This window comes from Petromyzon marinus, unplaced genomic scaffold (genome assembly GCF_048934315.1).
Source record: "Petromyzon marinus isolate PM22_M1 ecotype Great Lakes invasive population unplaced genomic scaffold, UKy_Petmar_22M1.pri1.0 PM_G_Scaffold_9, whole genome shotgun sequence".
Classification (NCBI taxonomy): domain Eukaryota; kingdom Metazoa; phylum Chordata; class Hyperoartia; order Petromyzontiformes; family Petromyzontidae; genus Petromyzon; species Petromyzon marinus.
The window spans coordinates 722,828-747,170 of NW_027423046.1; the positions used below are offsets into that span (position 1 = coordinate 722,828).

Genomic DNA, 24,343 nt, shown 5'->3' on the forward strand with positions numbered 1-24,343 from the left:
GCGGTAGCCACCGCTCCACACACACACCGAGTGAACAATTCACTATTCACTAGGCTCACTCCTCCTTCAGCCTGCCCGCCTTGATTCATCAATCAGTGGGATTGCGACACTAATTTGCATAATTGATTGGCCGATGCCTTGACGGCCACGTGACGCTGGGAAGCCACGCGCGTGGATGTCAATGATTGCCAATCGGGTTAATGAGTTAATTGCGAGAGCACGTGACGTGGACGCGTGTTTACAATGCATCATTGGCACTTATCTATTATATTCATCACTCGCACGAGTGGGTGGAGGTTTATACATTGTGTCCGTGTGTGTGTCTGTGTCCGTGTGTGTGTCTATGTGTGTGTGTGTATCCATGTGTGTGTATCCGTGTGTGTGTCTGTGTGTGTGTCTGTGTGTGTGTCCGTGTCTGTGTGTGTCCGTGTGTGTCTATCTGTGTGTGTGTGTGTCTGTGTGTGTGTCTGTGTGTGTCTGTGTGTGTCCGTGTGTGTGTCTGTGTCTGTGTGTGTGTGTCTGTGTGTCCGTGTGTGTGTCTGTGTGTGTGTCTGTGTGTGTGTCCGTGTCTGTGTGTGTCCGTGTGTGTCTATCTGTGTGTGTGTGTCAAAGTGGGGAGCGGTGGTGTAGTGGTTAGCGCTACGCTGCGCTACGAACCCGGCGACCCAAGTTCGAATCCCGCTCACGGCCAACACCAGTGACGATTATCTGAACCGGTCCCGGGCCTCCCCTAGGTCGACTCAGCCTCAAATTAGTACCTGGTGCGGTGTGTAAACATCGCCACGGGGGAGACAAAGGTGGTCGGGCGTGGTGCTGGACACCCAACCCCTCGTGTACTGTTCCAGCCTTTACAGGTGCTACTCGCTAGCAGCACTTGCCCCTACAGTCTGTTAAGGCTATATGGGGGATCTTTGTCTTTTTCTCTGTGTGTGGGTGTGTGGGTGGGTGTGTCTGTCTGTGTGGGTGTGTGTGTGGGTGTGTGTGTGTGTGGGTGTGTGGGTAGGTGTATGTGTGTGTGTGGGTGTCTGTGGGTGTGTGTGGATCGACACTTCACGTGGCCTCAGGGTGCACATAGCCTGGCACAAGCGTCGTGGTGACGTCACCGCCACTTAGTGGTGAATGGCGGTTGTTGTTGTTGTGTGGATGTGGGTGTGTGTGTGGGTGTGTGTGTAGGTTTTTGTGTGTCTGTGTGTAGGTGTGTGTGTGTCTGTGTAAGTGTCTCTGTGTGTGTGTGTGGATGTGTATGTGGGTGTGTGTGTGTCAGTGTGGGTGTGTGTGTGGGTGTGTGTGTGTGGGTGTGTGGGTGGGTGGGTGTGTGGGTAGGTGTGTGTGTAGGTGTGTGTGTGTGTGTCTGTGTGGGTGTGTGTGGGTGTATGTGTGTCTGTGTGTCTGTGGGTGTGGGTGTGTCTGTGTGTGTGTGGGTGTGTGTGTGGGTGTGTGTGTCTGTGTGGATGTGTGTGTGTCTGTGTGTGTGTGAGTGTGTGTCTGTGTGGGTGTGTGTGTCTGTGTGTGTCTGTGTGTGTGTCTGTGTGTGGGTGTGTCTGTGTGTCTGTGTGTGTCTGTGTGTGTGTCTGTGTGTGTGTCTGTCTGTGTGTCTGTCTGTGTGTCTGTGTGTGTGTGACTCTGCTCATGCAGTGGAGGAGTTGGAGACGCTGCTGCTGAGACTGGAGCGTGCCACTACGAGATGGGGCCTTACCATCAGCCTCACCAAAACTAAGCACCTGCCTGGGTATTTTGTACCATCGGACACTCCACCCCCACAACTCCCAATCGGTGATGGGGCATTTGTGGAGAGAGTGGAGAGTTTCCCATACCTGGGCAGTGTGCTTATGAGCGGCTCCAGTTTAACAGCAGAGGTCTCACTCCGAATCAGTCGAGCGCCAATATCTTTTCATCGGTTGCGTAACGCTGTGTGGAAGCTACCTGATCTGTCGCTCGGCACTAAGCTTCAGATCTCGGCCACGGTCATTCCCTCCCTTCTCTACGCTTGCGAAACGTGGACCCCCTAATGGAACATCTTCGCCGGTTAGAAACATTTAGGCTGGCCCGCCTACAATCCATCCTGGGTTTAACCAGGCTGGATTGTGTGAGGAGCTCACAAATCCTTGAAAGATCTGGGCACGGTCCCAACGGTGAGCTCCTCCGGCAGGCAAGGCTGCGTTGGCTTGGTCATGTAGCCCGCATGCCCAGCCACCGCATGCCGAAACAGATTTTGTCCGGCCGGATCGAGGGGGCTAAACGGGCGCGGCAAGGGCTAGAGAGGAGATGGAGTGATGTGGTACAGGAGGACGTGGAGCTGAGTGGACTTGACGTTGACTCGTACCAGCGGTGTCAAGATCGGCCTCTGTGGAGGAGGCTCGTGAAGGACGTTACTGGGCACTTGGAGATAGTCGCCCTCCAACAACAACGGAGGGCGGAGGAGCGACGCTCAGAACAACGAGCGGAGCGCCAGGTGGCTAAAGCACAACAAGTTGCCATAGTAGGGGGCACATGTGGTGCATCAGCCAGTCATCTCAGTCAGTAGACCCGATGCACCTAGGTCTGCCCCGTGACCTCCTGCCAGTGGGCGTTCGACACTTCACGTGGCCTCAAGGTGCACCTAGCCTGGCACAAGCGTCATGGTGACGTCACCGCCACTTAGTGGCGAATGGTGGTTGTTGTTGTTGGCAAAAACAACTCCCTACCTCCACGTGGTGCTGGACGGGCAACGTTGTCGTGGACAGTGCTGTGGGGTGGAGGGCCAATTCCAATCGGCCTCTACTCTCAGGGCATTTGCGACCACCATAGCGGCTAATTAATTGAAGGTGGAGGGGTTACCCACTCACCCACCCACTCACCCACACACTCACCCACACACTCACCCAGACACTCACACATCCACCCACTCACCCAGTCGCCCACCCACTCACCCAGACACTCACCACCCACTCACTCACCCACCCACTCACACAGTCGCCCACTCACCCACCCAACCACCCGCCCACACACACACACTCACCCAGTCGCCCACCCACTGACCCACCCACTCACCCAGACACTCACCACCCACTCACCCACTCACCCACCCGCCCACTCACCCAGCCACTCACAACAACCGCCACTAATTGGCGGTGACGTCACCACGACGCTTGTGCCAGGCTCACGTGGTTAGCATTAATTAATTAAACCATCTCCACCTTCAATTAATTACCGCTAACCACGTGACCCTAGCACAAGCGTCGTGGTGACGTCACCACCAATTAGTGGCGGTTGTTGTGAGTGGCTGGGTGAGCGAGCAGGTGAGTGAGTGGGTGAGTGGCTGAGAGAGTGGGTGGGTGAGCGTGTGGGCGACTGGGTGAGTGGGTGGGTGAGTGGGTGGTGAGTGTGTGGGTGAGTGTGTGAGCGACTGGGTGAGTGAGTGTGTGGGTGGGTGAGTGAGTGAGTGTGTGAGGTGAGTGTGTGAGCGACTGGGTGAGCGACTAGGTGAGTGAGTGGGTGGATGAGTGGGTGGGTGACTGTGTGAGTGAGTGAGCAACTGTGTGAGTGAGTGGATGTGTGAGTGTGTGTGTAAATGGGAGAGTGAGTGGGTGTGTGTGTGAGCGAATGGGTGTGTGAGTGAGCGACTGGGTGAGTGTGTGGGTGGGTGAGTGTGTAGATGAGTATGTGAGCGACTGGACGAGTGAGTGTATGAGTGTCTGGGTGAGTGTGTGGGTGAGTGAGTGAGTGAGCGACTGGGTGAGTGGGTAGTGTGTGGGTGAGTGTGTGAGCGACTGGGTGAGTGGGTGTATGTGTGACTGTGTGAGTGAGTGAGCAACTGGGTGAGCAACTGGGTGTGTGAGTGAGTGTGTGGGCGACTGGGTGAGTGTGTGAGTGTGTGTGTGAGTGTCTGGGTGAGTGAGTGGGTGTGGGTGGGTGTGAGTGTCTGGGTGAGTGGGTGACTTTGGCGCAGTAGGGGGCACAGGTGGTGCATCAGCCAGTCATCTCAGTCATCTCAGTCAGTCGACCCGTGACACCTACTGGGCCTGCCCCGTGACCTCCTGCCAGCGGGCGTTCGACACTTCACGTGGCCTCAAGGTGCACCTAGCCTGGCACAAGCGTCGTGGTGACGTCACCGCCACTTAGTGGCGAATGGCGATTGTTGTTGTTGTTGACAAAAACAACTCCCTACCTCCCCGCGGTGCCGGACGGACAACGTTGTCGTGGACAGTGCTGTGGGGTGGAGGGCCAATTCCAATCGGCCTCTTCTCTCAGGGCATTTGCGACCACCATAGCGGCTAATTAATTGAAGGTGGAGGGGCTGGTAACCCCTCCACCTTCATTTACTTAATTGAAGGTGGAGGGGTTACCCACTCACCCACCCACTCACCCAGACACTCACACATCCACCCACTCACCCAGTCGCCCACCCACTCACCCACCCACTCACCCAGACACCACCCACTCACACATCCACTCACCCACCCATTCACCCAGACACTCACACATCCACCCACTCACCCAGTCGCCCACCCACTCACCCAGACACTCATCCAGACACTCACCACCCACTCACCCACCCACTCACCCAGTCGCCCAATCACCCAGTGGCCCACTTACACGCTCACCCACACACCCAGCCACTCACAACAATCGCCACTAATTGGCGGTGACGTCACCACGACGCATGTGCCAGGCTCACGTGGTTAGCAGTAATTAATGAATTAAGCCCCTCTCCACCTTCAATTAATTAACCCCTCCACCTTCAATTGATTACCGCTAACCACGTGACCCTGGCACAAGCGTCGTGGTGACGTCACCGCCAATTAGTGGCGATTGTTGTGTGTGGCTGGGTGAGTGGCTGGGTGAGCGAGCAGGTGAGTGAGTGGGTGAGTGGCTGGGTGAGCGAGCGGGTGAGTGGGTGGGTGAGTGGGTGGTGAGTGTGTGAGCGACTGGGTGAGTGAGTGTGTGGGTGGGTGAGTGAGTGAATGAGTGGGTGAGTGAGTGTGTGAGGTGAGTGTGTGGGCGACTGGGTGAGTGTGTAGGTGAGTGGGTGAGTGAGTGAGTGTGTGAGGTGAATGTGTGAGCGACTGGGTGAGCGACTAGGTGAGTGTGTGGCTGGATCAGTGGGTGGGTGACTGTGTGAGTGAATGAGCAACTGGGTGAGCAACTGGGTGAGTGAGTGAGTGTGTGAGGTGAGTGTGTGGGCGACTGGGTGAGTGGGTGGGTGAGTGGGTGGTGAGTGTGTGAGCGACTGGGTGAGTGAGTGTGTGGGTGAGTGAGTGAGTGTGTGAGGTGAGTGTGTGAGCGACTGGGTGAGCGACTAGGTGAGTGTGTAGGTGGATGAGTGGGTGGGTGACTGTGTGAGTGAGTGAGCAACTGGGTGTGCGACTGGGTGAGTGAGTGGGTGTGTGTGTAGATGAGTATGTGAGCGACTGGACGAGTGAGTGTATGAGTGGTTGGGTGAGTGTGTGGGTGGGTGAGTGGCTGAGTGAGTGGGCGAGTAAGTGAGCAAGTGAGTGGGTGAGCCAGCAGGTGAGTGATTGGGGAGTGGCTGAGTGAGTGGGTGAGTAAATGGTTGGGTGAATGTGTGAGCGACTCGGTGAGTGAGTGGATGAGTGAGGAGGGGTGCTGCGGAGGGTGGGGGGGATGTACAGGGGGTGAGGGGTAATGATTATTATACAAGGCAGTCCAAAAGTTAGGACACAGTTTCTTGGGTTTCTCTTTAAGTTCATTGGATTTTTCGAGTTTATAAAGTTTAACACGTAGGCTTTCGCGACCAATATTATTCATAATAAAGGTTTTTGGGTTAGATCGCGTTATTTATAAATGTGTCGTAACCCTCCACCACCCGACACGGCCAATCAGCAAAAAAAGTGTCACGTTGACAAAAGACAAATAGTTCACTACTTAAACCCACCGGTGTGTTGAAGAGTGAATCCACAACATTTACAGTGTGAGTAGTACTGTGACTTTTCGCTCGTAAATACATCCAGCATCATCGGGCAATTCGCCAGAATGGTAAAGCCCTCGCTTGCTCCCGGTTTTATATAGGGCAGCAGGGTGACGTCATCATTTAACTCATATCAGGTGCAGTGATTAGAGGCGGAGGGGGGTATTGTAATTATGTAATCGATTAGTAATCAGTCAATGGTTATGATTAGTAATGAGTTGTAGATTAGTAATTAGTTGTAATATGAGTTAGTGATTATATGCTATGTTAGTAATCCGTTAATTAGTATGTGTTTCCCCTATAAGGAATTGTAATATGTATTATTTAATAATACGCTTCCAGGCCGCACTAAGCCTGTAGCTGTCAGAGCGATTAAAGTTATTTTTATTCCTCTCAATTTCAATGGATTCTCTAATTAGTCTTTGCCAGTAATAATTAGTTTTACACAACACTTCAACGTTATCAAAATCAATTGAGTGTCCTTGTTGACAAGCATGTTCTGCCACTGCCGACAGTTGTTTTTGAGATAATTTAATATTTATTTGATGTTCTTTTAGTCTTACGCTGATGTTACGTCCCGTCTGTCTAATATAGCATCTGCCACATAAACAATCAATCCGATATACACCTTATGTTGATAATTTAGGTAATGCGTCTTTAGTGCAAGATACTAGTTTTTGAATTTTGTGTACTGTACCAAATCTTACTGTAATGTTTTGCTTTTGCAAAACACGAGCTAATTTGTCAGTTACTCCTGAGATATATGGAATTATTATTGTTTTAACAATCTGATCGCTTTCAGCAGTATTGCTTTGCGACCGTGATTTGGCATTCAGTGCTCTGTTGATTTGAACATTATTGTAGCCATTCTGTCGTAGTGCGTCTTTAACGTGTTTGATCTCTCTCACTAGACTTCACCATCTGACACTGTTTTAGCCCGATGTATGAGCGTCTTGATAAGAGAGGATTTCTGAGCTGGATAATGATGCGAATCTGCATTCAGATAGGCATCAGTGTGCGTTTGCTTTCTGTAAACGCTGTGTGTTATTTTACCGTTTAGGCCATGTCCAAGCAAAATATCTAGGAATGGGAGTGTGTTATTCACCTCCATTTCCATGGTGAACTGGATGGCCGGGTTTTGTGCATTGAGATGACTTAGAAAATCATTAAGCGTATCTTTACCATGTGGCCAGACAACCAAAGTGTCATCCACATATCTAAACCAAAAAGATGGTTTTATTGTGAATTATTTGTCTTTTGTCAACGTGACACTTTTTTTTGCTGATTGGCCGTGTCGGGTGGTGGAGGGTTACGACACATTTATAAATAACGCGATCTAACCCAAACACCTTTATCATGAGTCTATATAGGTGGCTCTGCTTAAACGCGTCTCTCTCTCTCTCTCTCCATCCATCTCTGTCTCCACTCTCTCCCTCTCTTCCTATCCCCTGTAGGTTCGGGCCCGAGCGAGTTCCTGCCGGGGATTTGGCTCTTCAGGGGTTGATTCCCCCCGTGGCTTTGTCGGCACGAGGCGACCGCGCAGAGCGTCAAGGGCTCCACCGGGCCCCAAGGCGCTGCCCCAGCACCACCGTAGCAGCCAAACCACCGGTGCTCGGCATGGCCTGCATGAAGAAGGTCCTGCTGGACCTCATGTTGCGCACGGGGTACAACATCGTTCGGGAGAACGGACAGAGGAGGTTCGGACCGCCGCCCGACTGGCGGGGGCCCCCTCCCGCCCGTGGCTGCGAGGTGTTTCTGGGGAGGATCCCGCGCGACCTCTACGAGGATGAGCTGGTGCCCGTGCTGGAGACGGTGGGGAAGCTCTACCAGCTCCACCTCATGATGGATTATAGCGGAGAGAACCGCGGCTACGCGTTCGCTACCTACACGACGCTCGCCCAAGCCACGGATCCCGTCAAGAAACTCGACAAGGTAGAGATCCGTCCCGGACGCCGCATTGCAGTCTGCATCAGCGTGGACAATCGCTGCCTCTTCATTGGGGGGCTGCCAAAGGACAAGAAGCGAGCGGAGGTGATGATGGCGATGAGCGGTGCCACGGAGGGCGTGGTGGACGTCAAGATGAGCTTCTGTTGCTGGGACAAAACCCTCAACCGAGGCTACGCGTTCGTCGAGTACGGGAGCCATCGCGCGGCCGCCATGGCCCGGAAGAAGCTCCTTCGAATCACCTTGCAGCTATGGGGCCGGACCATCAAGGTGGACTGGGCCATCCCGGAACGGGTGGCTGCGGCCGCGGCGGTGGAGATGGAGGCGGCCGTGCCAGACCTGCTGCAGCCGGAGTGCACGGGCACCGGCAAAGCCGCACACAGCCTGTTTGAGGGCTGGGGGGCACGCACGTGGCTGTGGTGGGTACCTCTCCACCTGCGGCCCATGCCCGTAGCTCTCGAGGCGCTGCCGGAGGCGGCCATGCTGTCGTGGGAGGTGCGGCTGCGGATGCTGTGCCGGACCGCCGGCATCAGCTACCCAATCTTCGAGCTGCACGCTCACTCGGAGCCCGGGATACCTGTGGGCCTCCTCTATAAGGTGTCGATTCCCGGGGTGGAAGAAGGCGCCGACATCTTCCCCGAATTTCTGAGCTCCAGCGAGGAGGGAGCACGGGAGGTGGCATGTCAGCTCGCCTACAACATCCTCAGCAAGGCAAATCCTCTGAGAATGTGGCCAGAGGCGTGGCTAGGCCCCGCCTCCGGCCACGCCCTCTCGTGGAACCTTTCGCAAAGGTTACCGGAGTAACTCGGCTAGCCCCACCTGTTGCCTTTGCCCCAGATGCGCCTCCTTCCCTGATTGGTTGTTACCTCCGTGGCCGTACCCGTGAAGCCCTTGCCAGGCCAGCGGGTGTCACCCTGTCATGTCAGCAGGTGTCACCCTGTCATGTCAGCAGGTGTCACCCTGTCATGTCAGCAGGTGTCACCTTGTGATGTCAGCAGATGTCACCTTGTCATGTCAGCAGGTGTCACCCTGTCATGTCAGCAGGTGTTACCCTGTCATGTCAGCAGGTGTCACCCTGTGATGTCAGCAGGTGTCACCCTGTGATGTCAGCAGGTGTCACCCTGTCATTGCACTTTAATGAAAACCGACAACAGAATCCTTGAAGAAAAAAACTAATTCAGGTGTTTGACATGTCGACGCCATTTCGTTTTGAAAATGTAGCGGAGAAAAATATATATTGTTCACATCGCATTCTGTTTTGTCAATGATCTCTGTAACGTGCGACTGCTCTGCAAGCCATGCATTAACCCCTTTCTGTCTCAATTTAATTCCCAGCATGCAATTCTCCAAGCCTCAGATTTTAGAAAATCTTTCGCGCAACTTTAATCCTAGTAAATATATTTTTTTCTTTTAAAACACAAGCATTATATTTAGTCTATTGCATGGCTAAAGTATTCTAAGTAAAAATATAAATTGTATTAAACCAATGTTAGATCATCGCTATGATAAATATATTTCTACCCTACAATATACAAATCTACATTGTGCTAATGTTTCAATTCTACTTTTATTAACTTACAAATATATTGTCTAGGACACATTTTCAAAGAAATATTTTCATGTACCCAGACAATATTTGCACGTGCCCACATTAAAAAAACTTGCAGACTGCATACGTAACTACGACAACAGAATCCTTGAAGAAAAAACGAATTCAGGTGTTTGACATTTCGTTTTGTACGGGAGAAAAATATATATTGTTCACATCGCATTCTGATGTCAAAACATTTGATTCTTTATAAAATTCAAAAACCCTTGAACAACTTTGCTGCACACGGAGATGTCCGTGCATGCCTCGTTTCCACAGCTTCTATCCCGCTGCCATTTGTATTTCATGCACATACCGCTGTTAAGAGTTTGATGTTTTATTGATTTTCCATTTAGGTGTTTTTTTCCTGTAATGTTTTTTTGTAAATTTTTTAGTGGAAATAAAGTCCTGAAAAGTCTCTTCCTCTCTCTCTCTCCACTCTCTCGGCCGAGTCTCTGCCACTTTTGGTTCTGAGTGTCGCATGTTTGGGATCCTTCTTTCCCTCCTCTGTGGATTTAATTTGATTTGCTGATTTACACGTCAACATATTTAAGACTTTTTCCTAATCATTACCAACGTTTCCATGGCCAGGCACTTTAGAGTAACTTATTACCTTTTCCCACAGCATCATAATATAATTTTCCTGGATCATCACCTTCATAGCTTTGATCCATTACCAACTTTTTTTTTCAAATTTTCTTGCTGTGGTTTTCACACCTGATGATGATTGCTTGTGTTGCAGTCGAAACGTTGTGAGAATTTTATTGTTTTATATTTTTATTATTTTATTGTTTTCCTTATACGTGACTTTACCGAAAGAACCAAGAATATGAATCCCTGCAGTCACGAAAGCTTTAAATCTAAATTCAATCACCAATGGTTTACTGGTTCGTTTTTGTATTTACTTATGCCACCGTCTTTCCCCGTGGGACCATGTGGCGTGAAGTTGTGTCGCACATAAACAGAATCTGTTCACATCACGATTTTCCGTACTCGACTGTCAGTTGCCATCCCCGGGGCAATGTGCACATTTGTCGACTCGGCGAATCGATTTGATTTCGGGTCCCGTTGGGTCGCCCCTTTTGTGCTTTTGCGTGAGCCGGATTTCAACACAATTCCCGATCCGTTGTGGTGCCACGGTCTCGGAGCAACTCTGCCGCCGCCTCGACTCCCCCGTGGCCCCCCACACCGAGCACGCACCTGCAGCGCGCACATGTAGCGTCCTGGCGGGGGATTGCCCGTCACGACGGGTTTTCATCCGAAGGGTCTCTGGGATGAAGTCCCGCGGTTTCCCGGTGCCAGGAGAATGGCCGACCCTCGCAGAGCAAGTCACATTGCGGCGCCCCTGAGTTGGCTTCAAATTGTTTGGGCGCGCGAAGGTTCGCCGGGTCGGCGGCGACGAGTCGCACGCGACGCTCCCCGCCGTCTCAAGCCGATCGCGGAATCCGTGTGACGCCGGCGAGCGCCGCTACGAGGCGGCGATAGGCAAAGTTCCCTTTCGTCTTCGTCCCTCCGACTCTCACGGCGTCCGCGCGACGCCGTGAGCACGGCCGCGAGGTACGTGATGGGGCGTGCGAGCATTTGCGGACTTGGGTAGCGGTAGGCCTAGGGTCGGCTCGTAGAATATTCCCTTCGGGCGGTGCGGGAATTTGCGCCACGAATAAAAGTTAGCAGAGAGCATCGGTGTGGTGCGCGTGTGATTCCCGTGCGGAGTGGCTCCGTGGGCGGATGCGCGGCGAGAGCGAGGGCGGAACCGCGGCCGGAGCTCGCGCGTTGAGATCATCGCCCGTCGGCGTGGACACGGGTGGGCCGCCGCGTGCTGCGTCAGCGTCAGCCGTAGTGGGCGCGCGGCGTGCACGGACACGCGTTGAGATAATCGCCCGCAGGTGCGAGACCGTTCAGGCCCCGTGTTAACGACGGCTGCGGTGCGTGCGGATGCTCGTGGAGGTAATCACTCGCCGGTGTAGGTGCTAGCGTGCCGCTGTCCGCTGCATTAGCGATAGCCGCGGTGCGCGCGGGGGTGCGTGGGTTTACTCCGTGCGGCCGTGAGCCAGCAGCACGAGTCTGTCCCTCGGAGAGGGCGCTAGCGCGGGGGGCCCGATCGCTCGGTTGGCGGGGTCCCGGCGGGAGCCGACCGACGCGGTGGAGGAGGCGGCGGAAGGGGCGGACGTCGCGCCCCACCTGCCCAGCGAGGGCGGTGGGGTGGACGTCGGCCCCCACACCGCCATGGCCCTGTACACGTTAAAGTATTGAGCACAAACTCAAGGAGCAGGGAAAATGGTAATGTTGCTTGGATTTAATTTTAATATCATTGCAACTGTATAGTTTTGATATGTTTTATTGAAAAACATTCACGTGCATTGGCATGTCCCTCTGTCTCAAACATTAATAATGTATCATCTGCAAATGTCCTTTAGCAATGTAAATGTTTGTTCAACATTGGTATGCAGCTTGAAGAATGACGGAGTCTTATAACTGAAGACACTTCGGATTTTCAATCAAAATTTACAAATAATCCACTCTACCATAAACATGCTACATTCCAGCTAAAGTATAGTAGTATATGACTGTAAAGTAGTATGGTGTATAGCACAGATATTTCGTACAAACCCAGTGAGATGGGAGTGCTGCTTTGATGTATTACGCTTGGATCCGATCTCATGGGTTCAATTCAGGCTAACCCCTAAGGGTACAATTTTATTTTTACAGTTTCAATCGGACCAAGTACGTGGGGAGGTTTATCCCAAGTCAACGTGGCTTAAAATCTGCCATGCTGAAATAAAATAGCTGGACGTTATTGCTTCTGACGTGAGTGCAGGACTCGCTATCCATGCCAAGGTGCGGAGGCTCATTTTGGCGACCAAAGGAATTCCGAATGCATGTTACAATAACGTTCATTTCAGATGACTGGATTCATTGGTAGAGTGCTCCAACTTGGGCAGAGATATCTGGCTGGAAAGTGATGTGGTTAAAACGTTTGTCTCGCAGTTTTAAAGGTTGCAATTTCAAAATACAGTTTGGGCATCAGAGCTCAATAAATTGAGTACTACTCTGTGTGAGGTTAACAGGAGTCATCCAATGGAGAGACTGGGCTACGCCATATAAATGTGGAATTTACATCAGTTGACAGGTCAAACGTACTCTTTGTCCTTTTTGGTCACATTATTATAGGCTAGTGGTGTTTGTGTGTTTTAATCACAGAGATGGGGGGGGGGGGGGGGCATTGCACCTCGCTACACCCATCCACTGCTGACGGTAGAGGTTGTGTCTGTGTGTATACACAGACACAGTGTAAACACACACAGTGTACACACACACACATTGTACACACACACAGTGTAAACACACACACAGTGTACACACACACAGATTGTACACACACAGAGTGTACACACACACACATTGTACACACACACAGTGTAAACACACACACAGTGTACACACACACAGATTGTACACACACAGAGTGTACACACACAGTGTACACACACTGTACACACATACACACAGTGTACACACACAGTGTACACACACACACAGTGTACACAAACACATAGTGTAAACACACATAGTGTACACAGACACAGTGTACACACACACAGTGTACACACACACACTGTACACACAGTGTGCACACACCGTACACAGACAGTGTACACACACATACAGTGTACACAGACACAGTGTACACACACACAGTGTACACACACATAGAGTGTACACACACAGTGTAAACACACAGTATAAACACACACAGTGTACACACACAGTGTACACAGACACAGTGAACACACACACACAGTGTAAACACACAGAGTGTACACACACAGTGTAAACACACACAGTGTACACAGAGTGTACACACACAGTGTACACACACACGCATTGTGTACACACACACAGTATACACACACATTGTGTACACACACATTGTGTACACACACACACAGTGTACACACACACAGTGTACACACACACAGTGTACACACAGACACATTGCGTACACACACAGTGTACACACAGACACATTGCGTACACACACAGTGTACACACAGACACATTGTGTACACACACAGTATACACACACAATGTACACACAGTGTATACACACACAGTGTATACACACACAGTGTATACACACAGTGTACACACACACAGTGTACACACACAGTGTATACACACACATTGTGTACACACACAGTGTACACACACACACAGTGTACACACACAGTGTACACACACACACAGTGTACACACACTGTGTACACACACACAGTGTACACACACACAGTGTACACACACACAGTGTACACACACACAGTGTACACACACAGTGTACACACACACAGTGTATACACACAGTGTATACACACACAGTGTACACACACAGTGTACACACACACACACAGTGTACACACACACAGTGTATACACAATAATGTCCACGTTGTTGTAGCTGAGCCCACACACCCAAGGGAGGGAGCAATGGAAAATGAATCTAAATCAACTTAAACTCCAATCCCGCTCTGTGACGTCACCACTCAGCATTACTTCATCGGCGTGAAACGCCAGGGGGAGGTGTACCTTGCTAGTGACGTCATGTCACCAAAGTATTCCACTGTGCTCTTGAGCGTGACGTCACTTTGCGCTTGGGTCACTGCCGATTGCGTTCCAGTGCCAATCCTTATTTGGGCAAAGCTACGCCCAGTCACTGGCGGCTCATTAACATAATGTACTCGTTAAAGCCCTCGCGAGTTAATTGCGACGAGTTCATTGCCCACGACACATGGGACGAGTAACATTAACATTCATTCTCTAATTTAGTTACGGAGCCGCTCATTGTGGGAGGAACGTATCTCGTTCTCCGGACGTGACGTCACGTCACCTGCTACCGTGTGACGTCACGATCTAAACAGGAAGCTATCGCTTCCTGCACTGAAATCCGAGGTGAGAAATTCTCATTGTGGTTGTTGTGGTGGTGGTTTTGGTGGTTGTTGTTTACCAAGGTAGAGCCTCTCTCTCTCGTAGGGATGTCAGTTGAGTAGCAGCGAGCATGGGAATCGATGTCCAGGTTGCAACTTTACAACGCGGGGCCTAGCCACGCGGGGCCTTGCCTCCTGCCCTCACCTGATTGCATTTACTTTAATTATCTCGCTTAAGTTTAATTTGTCTTCACCCGGCTCGTCACTTTGTAACTTTGTTTTATTGTAAATATTCACGCAGTTTTTATTTTCTTTTGTTAGCAGGCCAAGCCCGCTTGAGCTGCTATACCGCTCTTGTTATCAGAAGCGACCTGCCCACAACAACACAAGGTGAGGCTTTATCAACGTGTGTGAATGTTTTGACTTAAAACTTTGGTGACTGCAGGAATTAATATTCTTGGTTCTTTCGGTAAAGTCACGTAGATAGAAAATAAAAAATAACAATAAAAATAAAAAATAGTAAATAAAGCAAAAAAAAACCCTCGTTTTGATCGCAACACAAGTAGTCTTTATTTAATTTAATTGTATTATCTGTTATTGTTATTTTCTGTCTACGTAACATTACTGAAAGAAACAAGAATACGTGTGTCAATGTCTATCGGTCAAAGACGCGCAAACTCCAAATATACAGCAAGCATCAGGGTCGGGATCGAACCCATGACTTCCTGTATATTAGGTGAGGTAGTTAACATCTCACCACGGAAAGAGACACGCAAACTCCAGTTAGCCTCGGCTATGTTCATTGATCCTCGATTAATTACTTGGTGGAGTGAGGAAGCATTAATGCCGAGCAGATGAAGGTGGCCAGGCATGATTCTGGACACGCCACCGCCAGTGTGTGACAGTGTCAAGTTTGTGTTTGCAGTAAAGTCTATTAACTCTATTGCACACGGAGGTTATATCAAAACAATAGTTTATTTTTGTTTTCCTCTGGAACTCATTGTAAGAATGGAAACAGGAGGTGAACACAGCACACACATTCAGCTGAAGTTGGAACTGTTCATCCCCAGCATTCAAGGACATCTGAGCCTGGATTCACACCTCTAAGTTGCGATTGAACATTAATTTATGCATTTCTGCATAACACAAATAGTATTGTTTTCAACACCCTTTGCTATGTCAGCTGAATTTAGCTCTTATAAATATTCCTTTTGTAGCCAGACAGCCGAAATTGTGTACTTAGAGTTTTGGGTGAACATTCATTTTGAAGATGCGAGGGCTTCCAGGCATGTTTATGACATTGCCCTCTCATTGTGTGCCATCACAGCCCGTGCGAGGAATTTGGGAAACTTTTTCACTGCATCATGAATATATGAATAAGTATAGACGTATAAGTCACGTGTTACTGTGTATATATGCATTCCTCTGTGCCTCGATACTGACGTGTAGATGGTGTGTATATTCTTATTTTCTGTCTGCAGCTGACGCTGGTCTGATGGAGCAAAGGCACTCAGCGCAGCTCTGTACGACAAGTCAACAATGCGACCAGCGTGCATACAGCACGGATCGGACTGGAAATTTGACACAGCACCAGAGAACTCGCACTGGAGAGAAACCCTTCAAGTGCAGTGTGTGTGACAAGGCATTTTCACCGTCATCTGCTCTTAAAATACACCAGAGAACACACACGGGAGAGAAACCCTTCAAGTGCAGTGTGTGTGGGGAGGCATTTTCACAGTCATTTGCTCATAAAAGACACCAGCGAACACACACGGGAGAGAAACCCTTCAAGTGCAGTGTGTGTGGGGAGGCATTTTCACAGTCATATAATCTTAAAAGACACCAGAGAACACACACGGGAGAGAAACCCTTCAAGTGCACTGTGTGTGGGAAGGCGTTTGCAAATTCATCTGCTCTGAAAAAACACCAGAGAACACGCACGGGAGAGAAACCCTTCAAGTGCACTGTGTGTGGGAAGGCATTTGCATGGCCATCAGTTCTTCAGGCCCACCAGAGAACACACACAGGAGTGAAACCCTTCAAGTGCACTGTGTGTGGGAAGGCATTTGCATGGCCATCAGTTCTTCAGACCCACCAGAGAACACACACAGGAGAGAAACCCTTCAAGTGCACTGTGTGTGGGAAGGCATTTGCCTGGCCATCAGTTCTTCAGACCCACCAGAGAACACACACAGGAGTGAAACCCTTCAGGTGCACCTTGTGCGGGAAGGCGTTTGCATATTCATCAGTTGTTCAGATCCACCAGAGAACACACACAGGAGAGAAACCCTTCAAGTGCAGTGTGTGTGGGAAGGCATTTTCACAGTCATCTGTTCTTGTAAAACACCAGAGAACACACACAGGAGAGAAACCCTTCAGGTGCACTCTGTGCGGGAAGGCGTTTGCACAGTCACCACATCTTAAAGTACACCAGAGAACACACACAGGAGAGAAACCCTTCAGGTGCATTCTGTGCGGGATGGCGTTTGTACGTGTGTCACATCTTCAAAGACACGAGAGAATACACACGGGAGAGAAACCCTTCAGGTGCACTCTGTGCGGGATGATGTTTGCACAGTTGCCACATCTTAAAGTACACCAGAGAACACACACGGGAGAGAAACCCTTCAGGTGCACTCTATGCGGGATGGCGTTTGCACGTTCATCAAATCGTCAAAGACACCATAGAACACACATGGGAGAGAAACCCTTCAAGTGCAGTCTGTGTGGGAAGGCCTTTTCACAGTCATCTTTTCTAAAAAAACACCAGAGGACACACACAGGAGAGAAACCCTTCCGGTGCACTCTGCTGGAAGGCGTTTCCAGATTCATCAAATCTTCAAGTACACCAGAGAACACAGAAGCATCAGAAGATCTGCAAGGAGAGGAGTCTGAAATCAGCTTGTGAAAGTCAAAGTTCCACAATGAGCCCATCCCTCATGAAACAAGAACCGGAGGAAAATCCCAGCTTTGACACTGTAAAGGAACCGAGGTGAAATGTGAAGAGGTGATGGTGAAGAGCAAAGAAGTGACGGTAAAATGTGAAGATGAAAATTAAGCTCCAAAATGGGACCTTCACATCGATGGAGGCAACGTGAAGCAGGAGGAGAATTCTGACTGAGGCAGAGCGAGGCGACTCCCAGCAGTTTGAGGAAGTGGAGGTGTGGGTGGACTTCCTCCTAGACAATACAAAGTCAAGTGGAGACCCCGTAGATGTGTAAGCCAGAGACGATGTCGCTCCAATAGATGCACCTTTGTCACAGGCCTTTAATGACAAGAATGTGAAGTTGAACACTCAATTCCTAGATTCAACCTGCAGAGTAAGGGCGGCCAGTCTTTGTGGACCTGTGGGTTGGGTCAATCTCTCACCAGGAGCGAGAGACAAGCCCCCAAGCATTCACTATGTTATAATAATAATTGCATTTACACGGTGCTTGCTTAACCACCTCAGCAACTCGGAGTTTCGTGTCGTACCTCGTCTGAAACACTCGAAGAGCATCCCCAAGTAGCAGCTGCCCCTGTGTGGCACAGGGTGGTGGCCCTAGACCGGCCTGCATGTGGACAAGAGCCTGTCAGTAGGGGGCGATGATTGATGCGTCATCTCAGTTGTGTAGTTTGTAGGTAATCTTGATTCGAAGCTTTCGTGACTGCAGCAATCCACACTCTCGAGTTATTTCAGTAAAGTCACCACGTAGTAGAAACATAACAGACCGCGGCGTTTAGATCACAACACAAGCAATCGTCATCAGGTGGGACAACCACAGCAAGAAGAAGACGCTGAAGTAGTAGGCGCCTACTCCAGCAGTTTCTTCTTGCTGCTGTGCTTGTCCAACCTGATGACGATTGCTTGTGTTGCGATCTAAACTCCGTGATCTATTATTTGTAGCTAATGTTTAGAATTTGCTACATTTTGACCCAGACGCCAGCATGCAATGGCCTACTCGTTTTGAATGACACTACAATAGTACGTTGTACATACACTGTTAAGCAGGCGGTGCGTATTTTTAAAATAGCTTCTTGTTAATACGATGTAACCTGATGCAGTATATTTCACTGCAGTAATTCAATTTTGTTAATATGCCTGTCAATAATTACGAATGAATACTTGTCTGTGCATATTTTAAATGTTATTCTTTTATAAGGTGATGTTGATATCGAAAACTGACACGTAACTGGCATGCCATAAATAGGAAATTAACTCTGCTTATTCGAATCAATGTATTCGTATATATGTTGATAAACTGTTTCAAGCAGATTGTCTCTAACGGCGACTACAGGGACCACGTGATTGTTTAAAAATGTATTTGATTATAACTATAATTGCCTACAATTCGTCATGTGTAGCTTATTTAGACTATAATTTATTCACTACCCAAAATGTATTTACTTGAAAACGTAGAGCTGATATTTGTAAGCAATGTCTTTGTTATTTTTACGTTTGAAAAAAAATATTTGCACAAATTGAACTTGTTCAGATACAAGGTGAATTCACAAGGCTTTGTAAAAAATCCAATATTTCAGAATTTTGCCTTAACAGAGAATATTTTTTTAAATGTTGGTAAAAATAAAGATTCAGAAGTATATATTGTGCCGTGTCTACAATTTTATTGTAAAGTGTAATTGGTAAAAAAATGATGGTTCAATGAGCCACTCTGTCTACAGGAAAGCTACCCATACGGATGCTTACCTGAAACCGGATTCCCACCACCATCCATCCCAGAAGAATTCCGTCATCAAGACTCTGCACCATAGAGCCCAATGCATATCCGACCAGGAACACATAGCCAGTGAACTCAAGCACGTTACACCAAGCTCTTACAATCCGCAAAGCTCTCACTCCAACCATGAAGAAGGACCCTCTTGAGGAGCCTTTCAAAACCATCACTTTGCCCTACATTGCGGGGATCACAAAAAAGATCTCCAAAATCTTGAATAAACACAAGATCCAGGTCCGATTCAACACATTACATAAAACCCGTGATCTGGTCCCGTCTGTAAAAGATGTGATTCCGGACATACAATACCCTGGTGTCTACAAACTAAGTTGCCTCTGTGGTAGTAGTTACATTGGAGAAACCAAACGCCATGTCTCAGACCGCATTCGTGAACACAAAGCAGACCTTAAACACGGTAGGACCAACACCTCGGCCGTGGCAGATCACTGTTATAATTCAGTAGGCTCACATGACATTGACTTCTCCAAGACGGAGGTTCTCTGCAATCCATCTGGCTACCATGAGAGATTCGTTCATGAGGCTATCCACATATACAAGCACAGAGACAATTTCAACCGAGAGGAAGGAATTCTGGCTTAGCAATCATTGGAAGGATTTGATAAACCATTTCGGGTCTTTTGATTGTTCACGCTTACGGTGGCTTTCAGACAGCATACATTAATTTTTCGTCTCCCCCCTCCTCTTTTCCGAACATAGATGGACTCGTCCATCTGAATACCTTCCAAATCACTCTCCGTGGCGCTAACGTTTAAAAATAAATACAAACCGCCACTTCTTTCAAATGTTTCTTGCCGTTGGTTTTGACACCTGATGATGACTGCTTGTGTTACAGTCGAAACGTCGTGAGAATTTTATTATTTTATATATTTTTATTGTTTCCCTTCAACGTGACTTTACCGAAAGAACCAAGAATATAATTCATTGTTTGTTATGTTCGTGTTACATTTTAAACAGAAAATGTTTACATTTGCGGGACCTCTTTGGCCCAGAATTAAAATGGTGACAGAGAAAGGGACGTGGCGTGAACACCTACACACACTCAGTGTACACACACACAGAGTGTACACACACAGAGAAAGGGACGTGGCGTGAACACCTACACACACTCAGTGTACACACACACAGTGTAAACACACACAGTGTACACACACATTGTGTACACACACACAGTGTATACACACAGTGTACACTGTATACACACAGTGTATACAGTGTACACACACACATAGTGTATACACACAGTGTACACACACAGTGTATACACACAGTATACACACACACAGTGTACACACACACACAGTGTACACACAATAATGTCCACGTTGTTGCAGCTGAGCCCACGCACCCAAGGGAGGGAGCAATGTAAAATGAATCTAAATCAACTTAAACTCCAACCCCGCTCTGTGACGTCACCACTCAGCATTACTTCATTAGCGTGAAACGCCATGGGGTGGTGTACCTTGCCAGTGACGTCATGTCACCAAAGTATTTACCCCTCCCCCATCCACCGCGTTCTTGAGCGTGACGTCACCTCCGCTGGGGTCACTGCCGATATCGTTCCATTGCCAATCCTTATTTGGGCAAAGCTACGCCCAGTGACTGGCGGCTCATTAACATAATGTACTCGTTAAAGCCCTCGCGAGTTTATTGCGACGGGTTCAGCACTCACGACATAACGGATGGTACATTAACATAATTTATTCATTCTCTAATATAGTAAGTTACAGACCGCTCATTGTGGGAGGAGCGTGTCTCGTATCTCGGATGTGACGTCATGTCACTTGCTGCTGCGTGACGTCACGAGGTAACAGGAAGCTATCGCTTCCTGCACTGAAATCCGAGGTGAGAAATTCTCATTGCGATTGTGGTTGTTGTGCTGGTGGTGGTGGTTGTTGTTTACCAAGGTAGAGCCTCGCTCTCTCTCGTAGGGATGTCAGTTGAGTAGCAGCGAGCATGGGAATCGATGTCCAAGTTGGAACTTTACAACGCGGGGCCTAGCCACGCGGTGGCCTTGCCTCCTGCCCTCGCCTGATTGCATTCACTTTAATTATCTCGCTTTAAGTTTAATTTGCCTTCACCCGGATCACCACTTTGTAGCTTTGTTTTATTGTAAATATTCACGCAGTTTTTATATTTTTCACAAGGCCAAGCCCGCTTGAGCTGCTATACCGCTCTTGTTATCAGAAGCGACCTGCCCACAACAACACAAGGTGAGGCTTTGTCAACGTGTGTGAATGTTTTGACTTAAAACTTTGGTTACTGCAGGAATTAATATTTTTGGTTCTTTCGGTAAAGTCACATAGATAGAAAATTTAATGAAAATAACAGAAAATAAAAATAATTTAAAAAATTGTAAATAAAGCTAAAAAAACTGACGTCGTTTTGATCGCAACACAAGTGGTCTTAATTTAATGTAATTGTATTATCTGTTATTGTTATTTTCTGTCTACGTAACTTTGCTGAAAGAAACAAGAATACGTGTGTCAATGTCTATCGGTCAAAGACGCTATACGGAGAGATGTGCAAACTCCAAATATACAGCAGGCGTCACGGTCGGGATCAAACCCACGACTTCCTGTACACCAGGTGAGGTAGTTAACATCTCACCACGGAGAGAGACACGCAAACTCCAGTTAGCCTCGGCTATGTTCGTTGATCCTCGATTAATTACTTGGTGTAGTGAGGAAGCATTAATGCTGAGCAGATGAAGGTGGCCAGGCATGATTCTGGACACGCCACCGCCAGTGTGTGACAGTGTCAAGTTTGTGTTTGCAGTAAAGTCTATCAACTCTATTGAACACGGAGGTTATATCAAAACAATAGTTTACTTTTGTTTTCCTCTGGAACTCTTTGTAAGAATGGAAACAGGAGGTGAACACAGCACGCACATGCAGCTGAAGTCGGAACTGTTCATCCCAGCATTCAAGGACATCTGAGCCTGGATTCACACCTCTAAGTTGTGATTGAACATTAATTTATGAATTTCTGCCTAACACAAATAGTATTTCGATTTAAAGCTTTCGTGACTGCAATGATTCATCTTCTTTGGTTCTTTCGGTAAAGTCACGTAGAATGAGAATAAAATAATAAATTGATAAAATAAAATAACACAATAATATTCTCACGACGTTTTGGCCACAACACAAGCGGCCTTCATCAGGTGAAGGGAGCGAGACTGTCTGGTAGGACAGCGCTGGAGTGAGAGAGCCACGTTCAGATCACGGCTTTTAAGCTGTGTGAGAGGAACAAAGAGCCTTGACGAAGGAATTAGCATAAAATTTAGCATTGAAAAGGCTGAATGATTAGCTTGTGACTGGTCAAAGAAATAGCTATGTTAAAAGTTAAAGCATACACATCCGCAGAGGCACCCATTGTTAAAAGGAATTAGCATAGAATTTAGCATTGAAATAGCTAAATTAAGGCATTCGCTTGTAACTGCTACAGAAATAGTTACGTTGAAGTCAGAGCATACACATTCACCGAGGCACTTAGTACAAATCAAAACAGGAGAATTTAGCATTGAAATAACTAGGCGAATTTAGCATTGAAATAACTGGGTGATTTGCTAGTGACTGGTCACAGAAATGACTACAAATCTGAGCTATTCACAGTACTATATAGTGAACCAATAAAAACTAAAATATAAATTACCTTCATGTTATCAATAAACTCTATATTCTCCAATCAGCTAAGCTACCAACCATAAGTCGTTATATATCACAATGCTATATGGCGAAAAAATGGGTGGATTCTTACCCTCAAATTTCCGTACCACGGATAGCTACGGGTCCCATTCAGACGGACGAGTTCGTCCATGGTCGGAACAGAGGAGGGGGAAAGAGACAGCTGCGAAGCCCTAGTATACTCCATGTTGTAAACCATACCATTAACCGTGGTGTGAGAGGTATTAAGAGGCAATGCTGGCGAAAGAGCTGCGGTCTGAAGGTCATCGTAAAATTACAATTAATTAAGAACAGAAATGATTTAACACATCTTTCCAGTGGTTACTGAGCCTGAATCCATCTTCTCGGTTGAAATTGTCTCTGTGCTTGTATATGTGAATGGCCTCATGAACGAATCTCTCATGGTAGCCAGTTGGTTTGCAAAGAACCTCCGTCTTGGAGAAGTCAATGTCATGTGAGCCCACTGAATTGTAACAGTGATCTGCCACGGCAGAGGAGTTCGTCTTACCGTGTTTCAAGTCTGCTTTATGTTCGCGGATGCGATCCGAGATATGTCTTTTGGTTTCTCCAATGTAGCTACTACCACAGAGGCACTTTAGTTTGTAAACGCCCGGGTACTGTATGTCTGGAAGAGCATCTTTTACAGATGGAACTAAATCACGGATTTTGTGTACTGTGTTGAATCGGACCTGGATCTTGTGTTTATTCAGGATTTTGGAGATCTTTTTAGTGACCCCTGCAATGTAGGGTAAGGTGATGGTTTTGAGTGGCTCCACAAGAGGATCCTTCTTCATGACTGGAGTGATGGCTTTGCGGATTGTGTAGTCGGAGTAGCCATTAGCCCTGAGAGCCTGGTGTACGTGTTTGAGTTCACTGGTAATGTGTTCCTGGTCGGAAATGCATTGGGCTCTATGGTATAGAGTCTTGATGAGGCAGTTCTTCTGGGATGGATGGTGGTGGGAATCTGGTTTCAAGTAAGCATCTGTATGGGTAGCTTTCCTGTAGACAGAGTGGCTCATTGAACCATCATGTCTCCTTTTAATTAAGACATCCAGAAAGGGTAGTTTGCCATCTTTTTCGACCTCCATGGTAAATCTGATGGCTGGGTGTATGGAATTGATGTGGTCGCGGAATTGGTCTAGAGCAGGCTGGCCATGTGGCCAGATGACAAAGGTGTCATCAACGTACCTCTTCCATAAGGTCGGGCGTAGAGTGGCAGTCTGGATGGCGTCAGTTTCAAATTTTTCCATGAATACGTTGGCTACAACCGGAGATAGGGGGGAGCCCATTGGGGTGCCCTCAGTTTGTTTGTAGAAAGTTCCATTCCAGGTGAAGTATGTGTTGGTTAAGCAATGTCTCACCAGGGGGGTACATCAGTATGCAGTCCTTGATGAACCAGGTCTTCAATGATAGCGATGGTGTCAGGTACCGGGACTTTGGTGAACAAGGACACCACATCAAAACTGACAAGCAGGTCGTTTGGGGACAGGGAAATGTCTTTGATTGTCGATACCAGGTGAGTAGAATTTAGTACCGCAGAGGTGGTTTTTCCAGTGAAAGGTC

The 24,343-nt window shown here is 48.2% G+C and overlaps 1 protein-coding gene across 1 annotated transcript in view; it reads right to left on the bottom strand.

Annotated features, from left to right (window-relative positions):
• Positions 1 to 55: 55 nt before the first annotated feature.
• LOC142921822 (uncharacterized) overlaps positions 56 to 24,343 on the bottom strand; it is a 65,922-nt gene continuing 41,634 nt past the window's right edge. The window contains exon 3 of the mRNA XM_076063159.1: positions 56 to 79. Coding sequence (XP_075919274.1) covers positions 56 to 79 — 24 coding nt within the window. The remainder of the gene's footprint in view (positions 80 to 24,343) is intronic.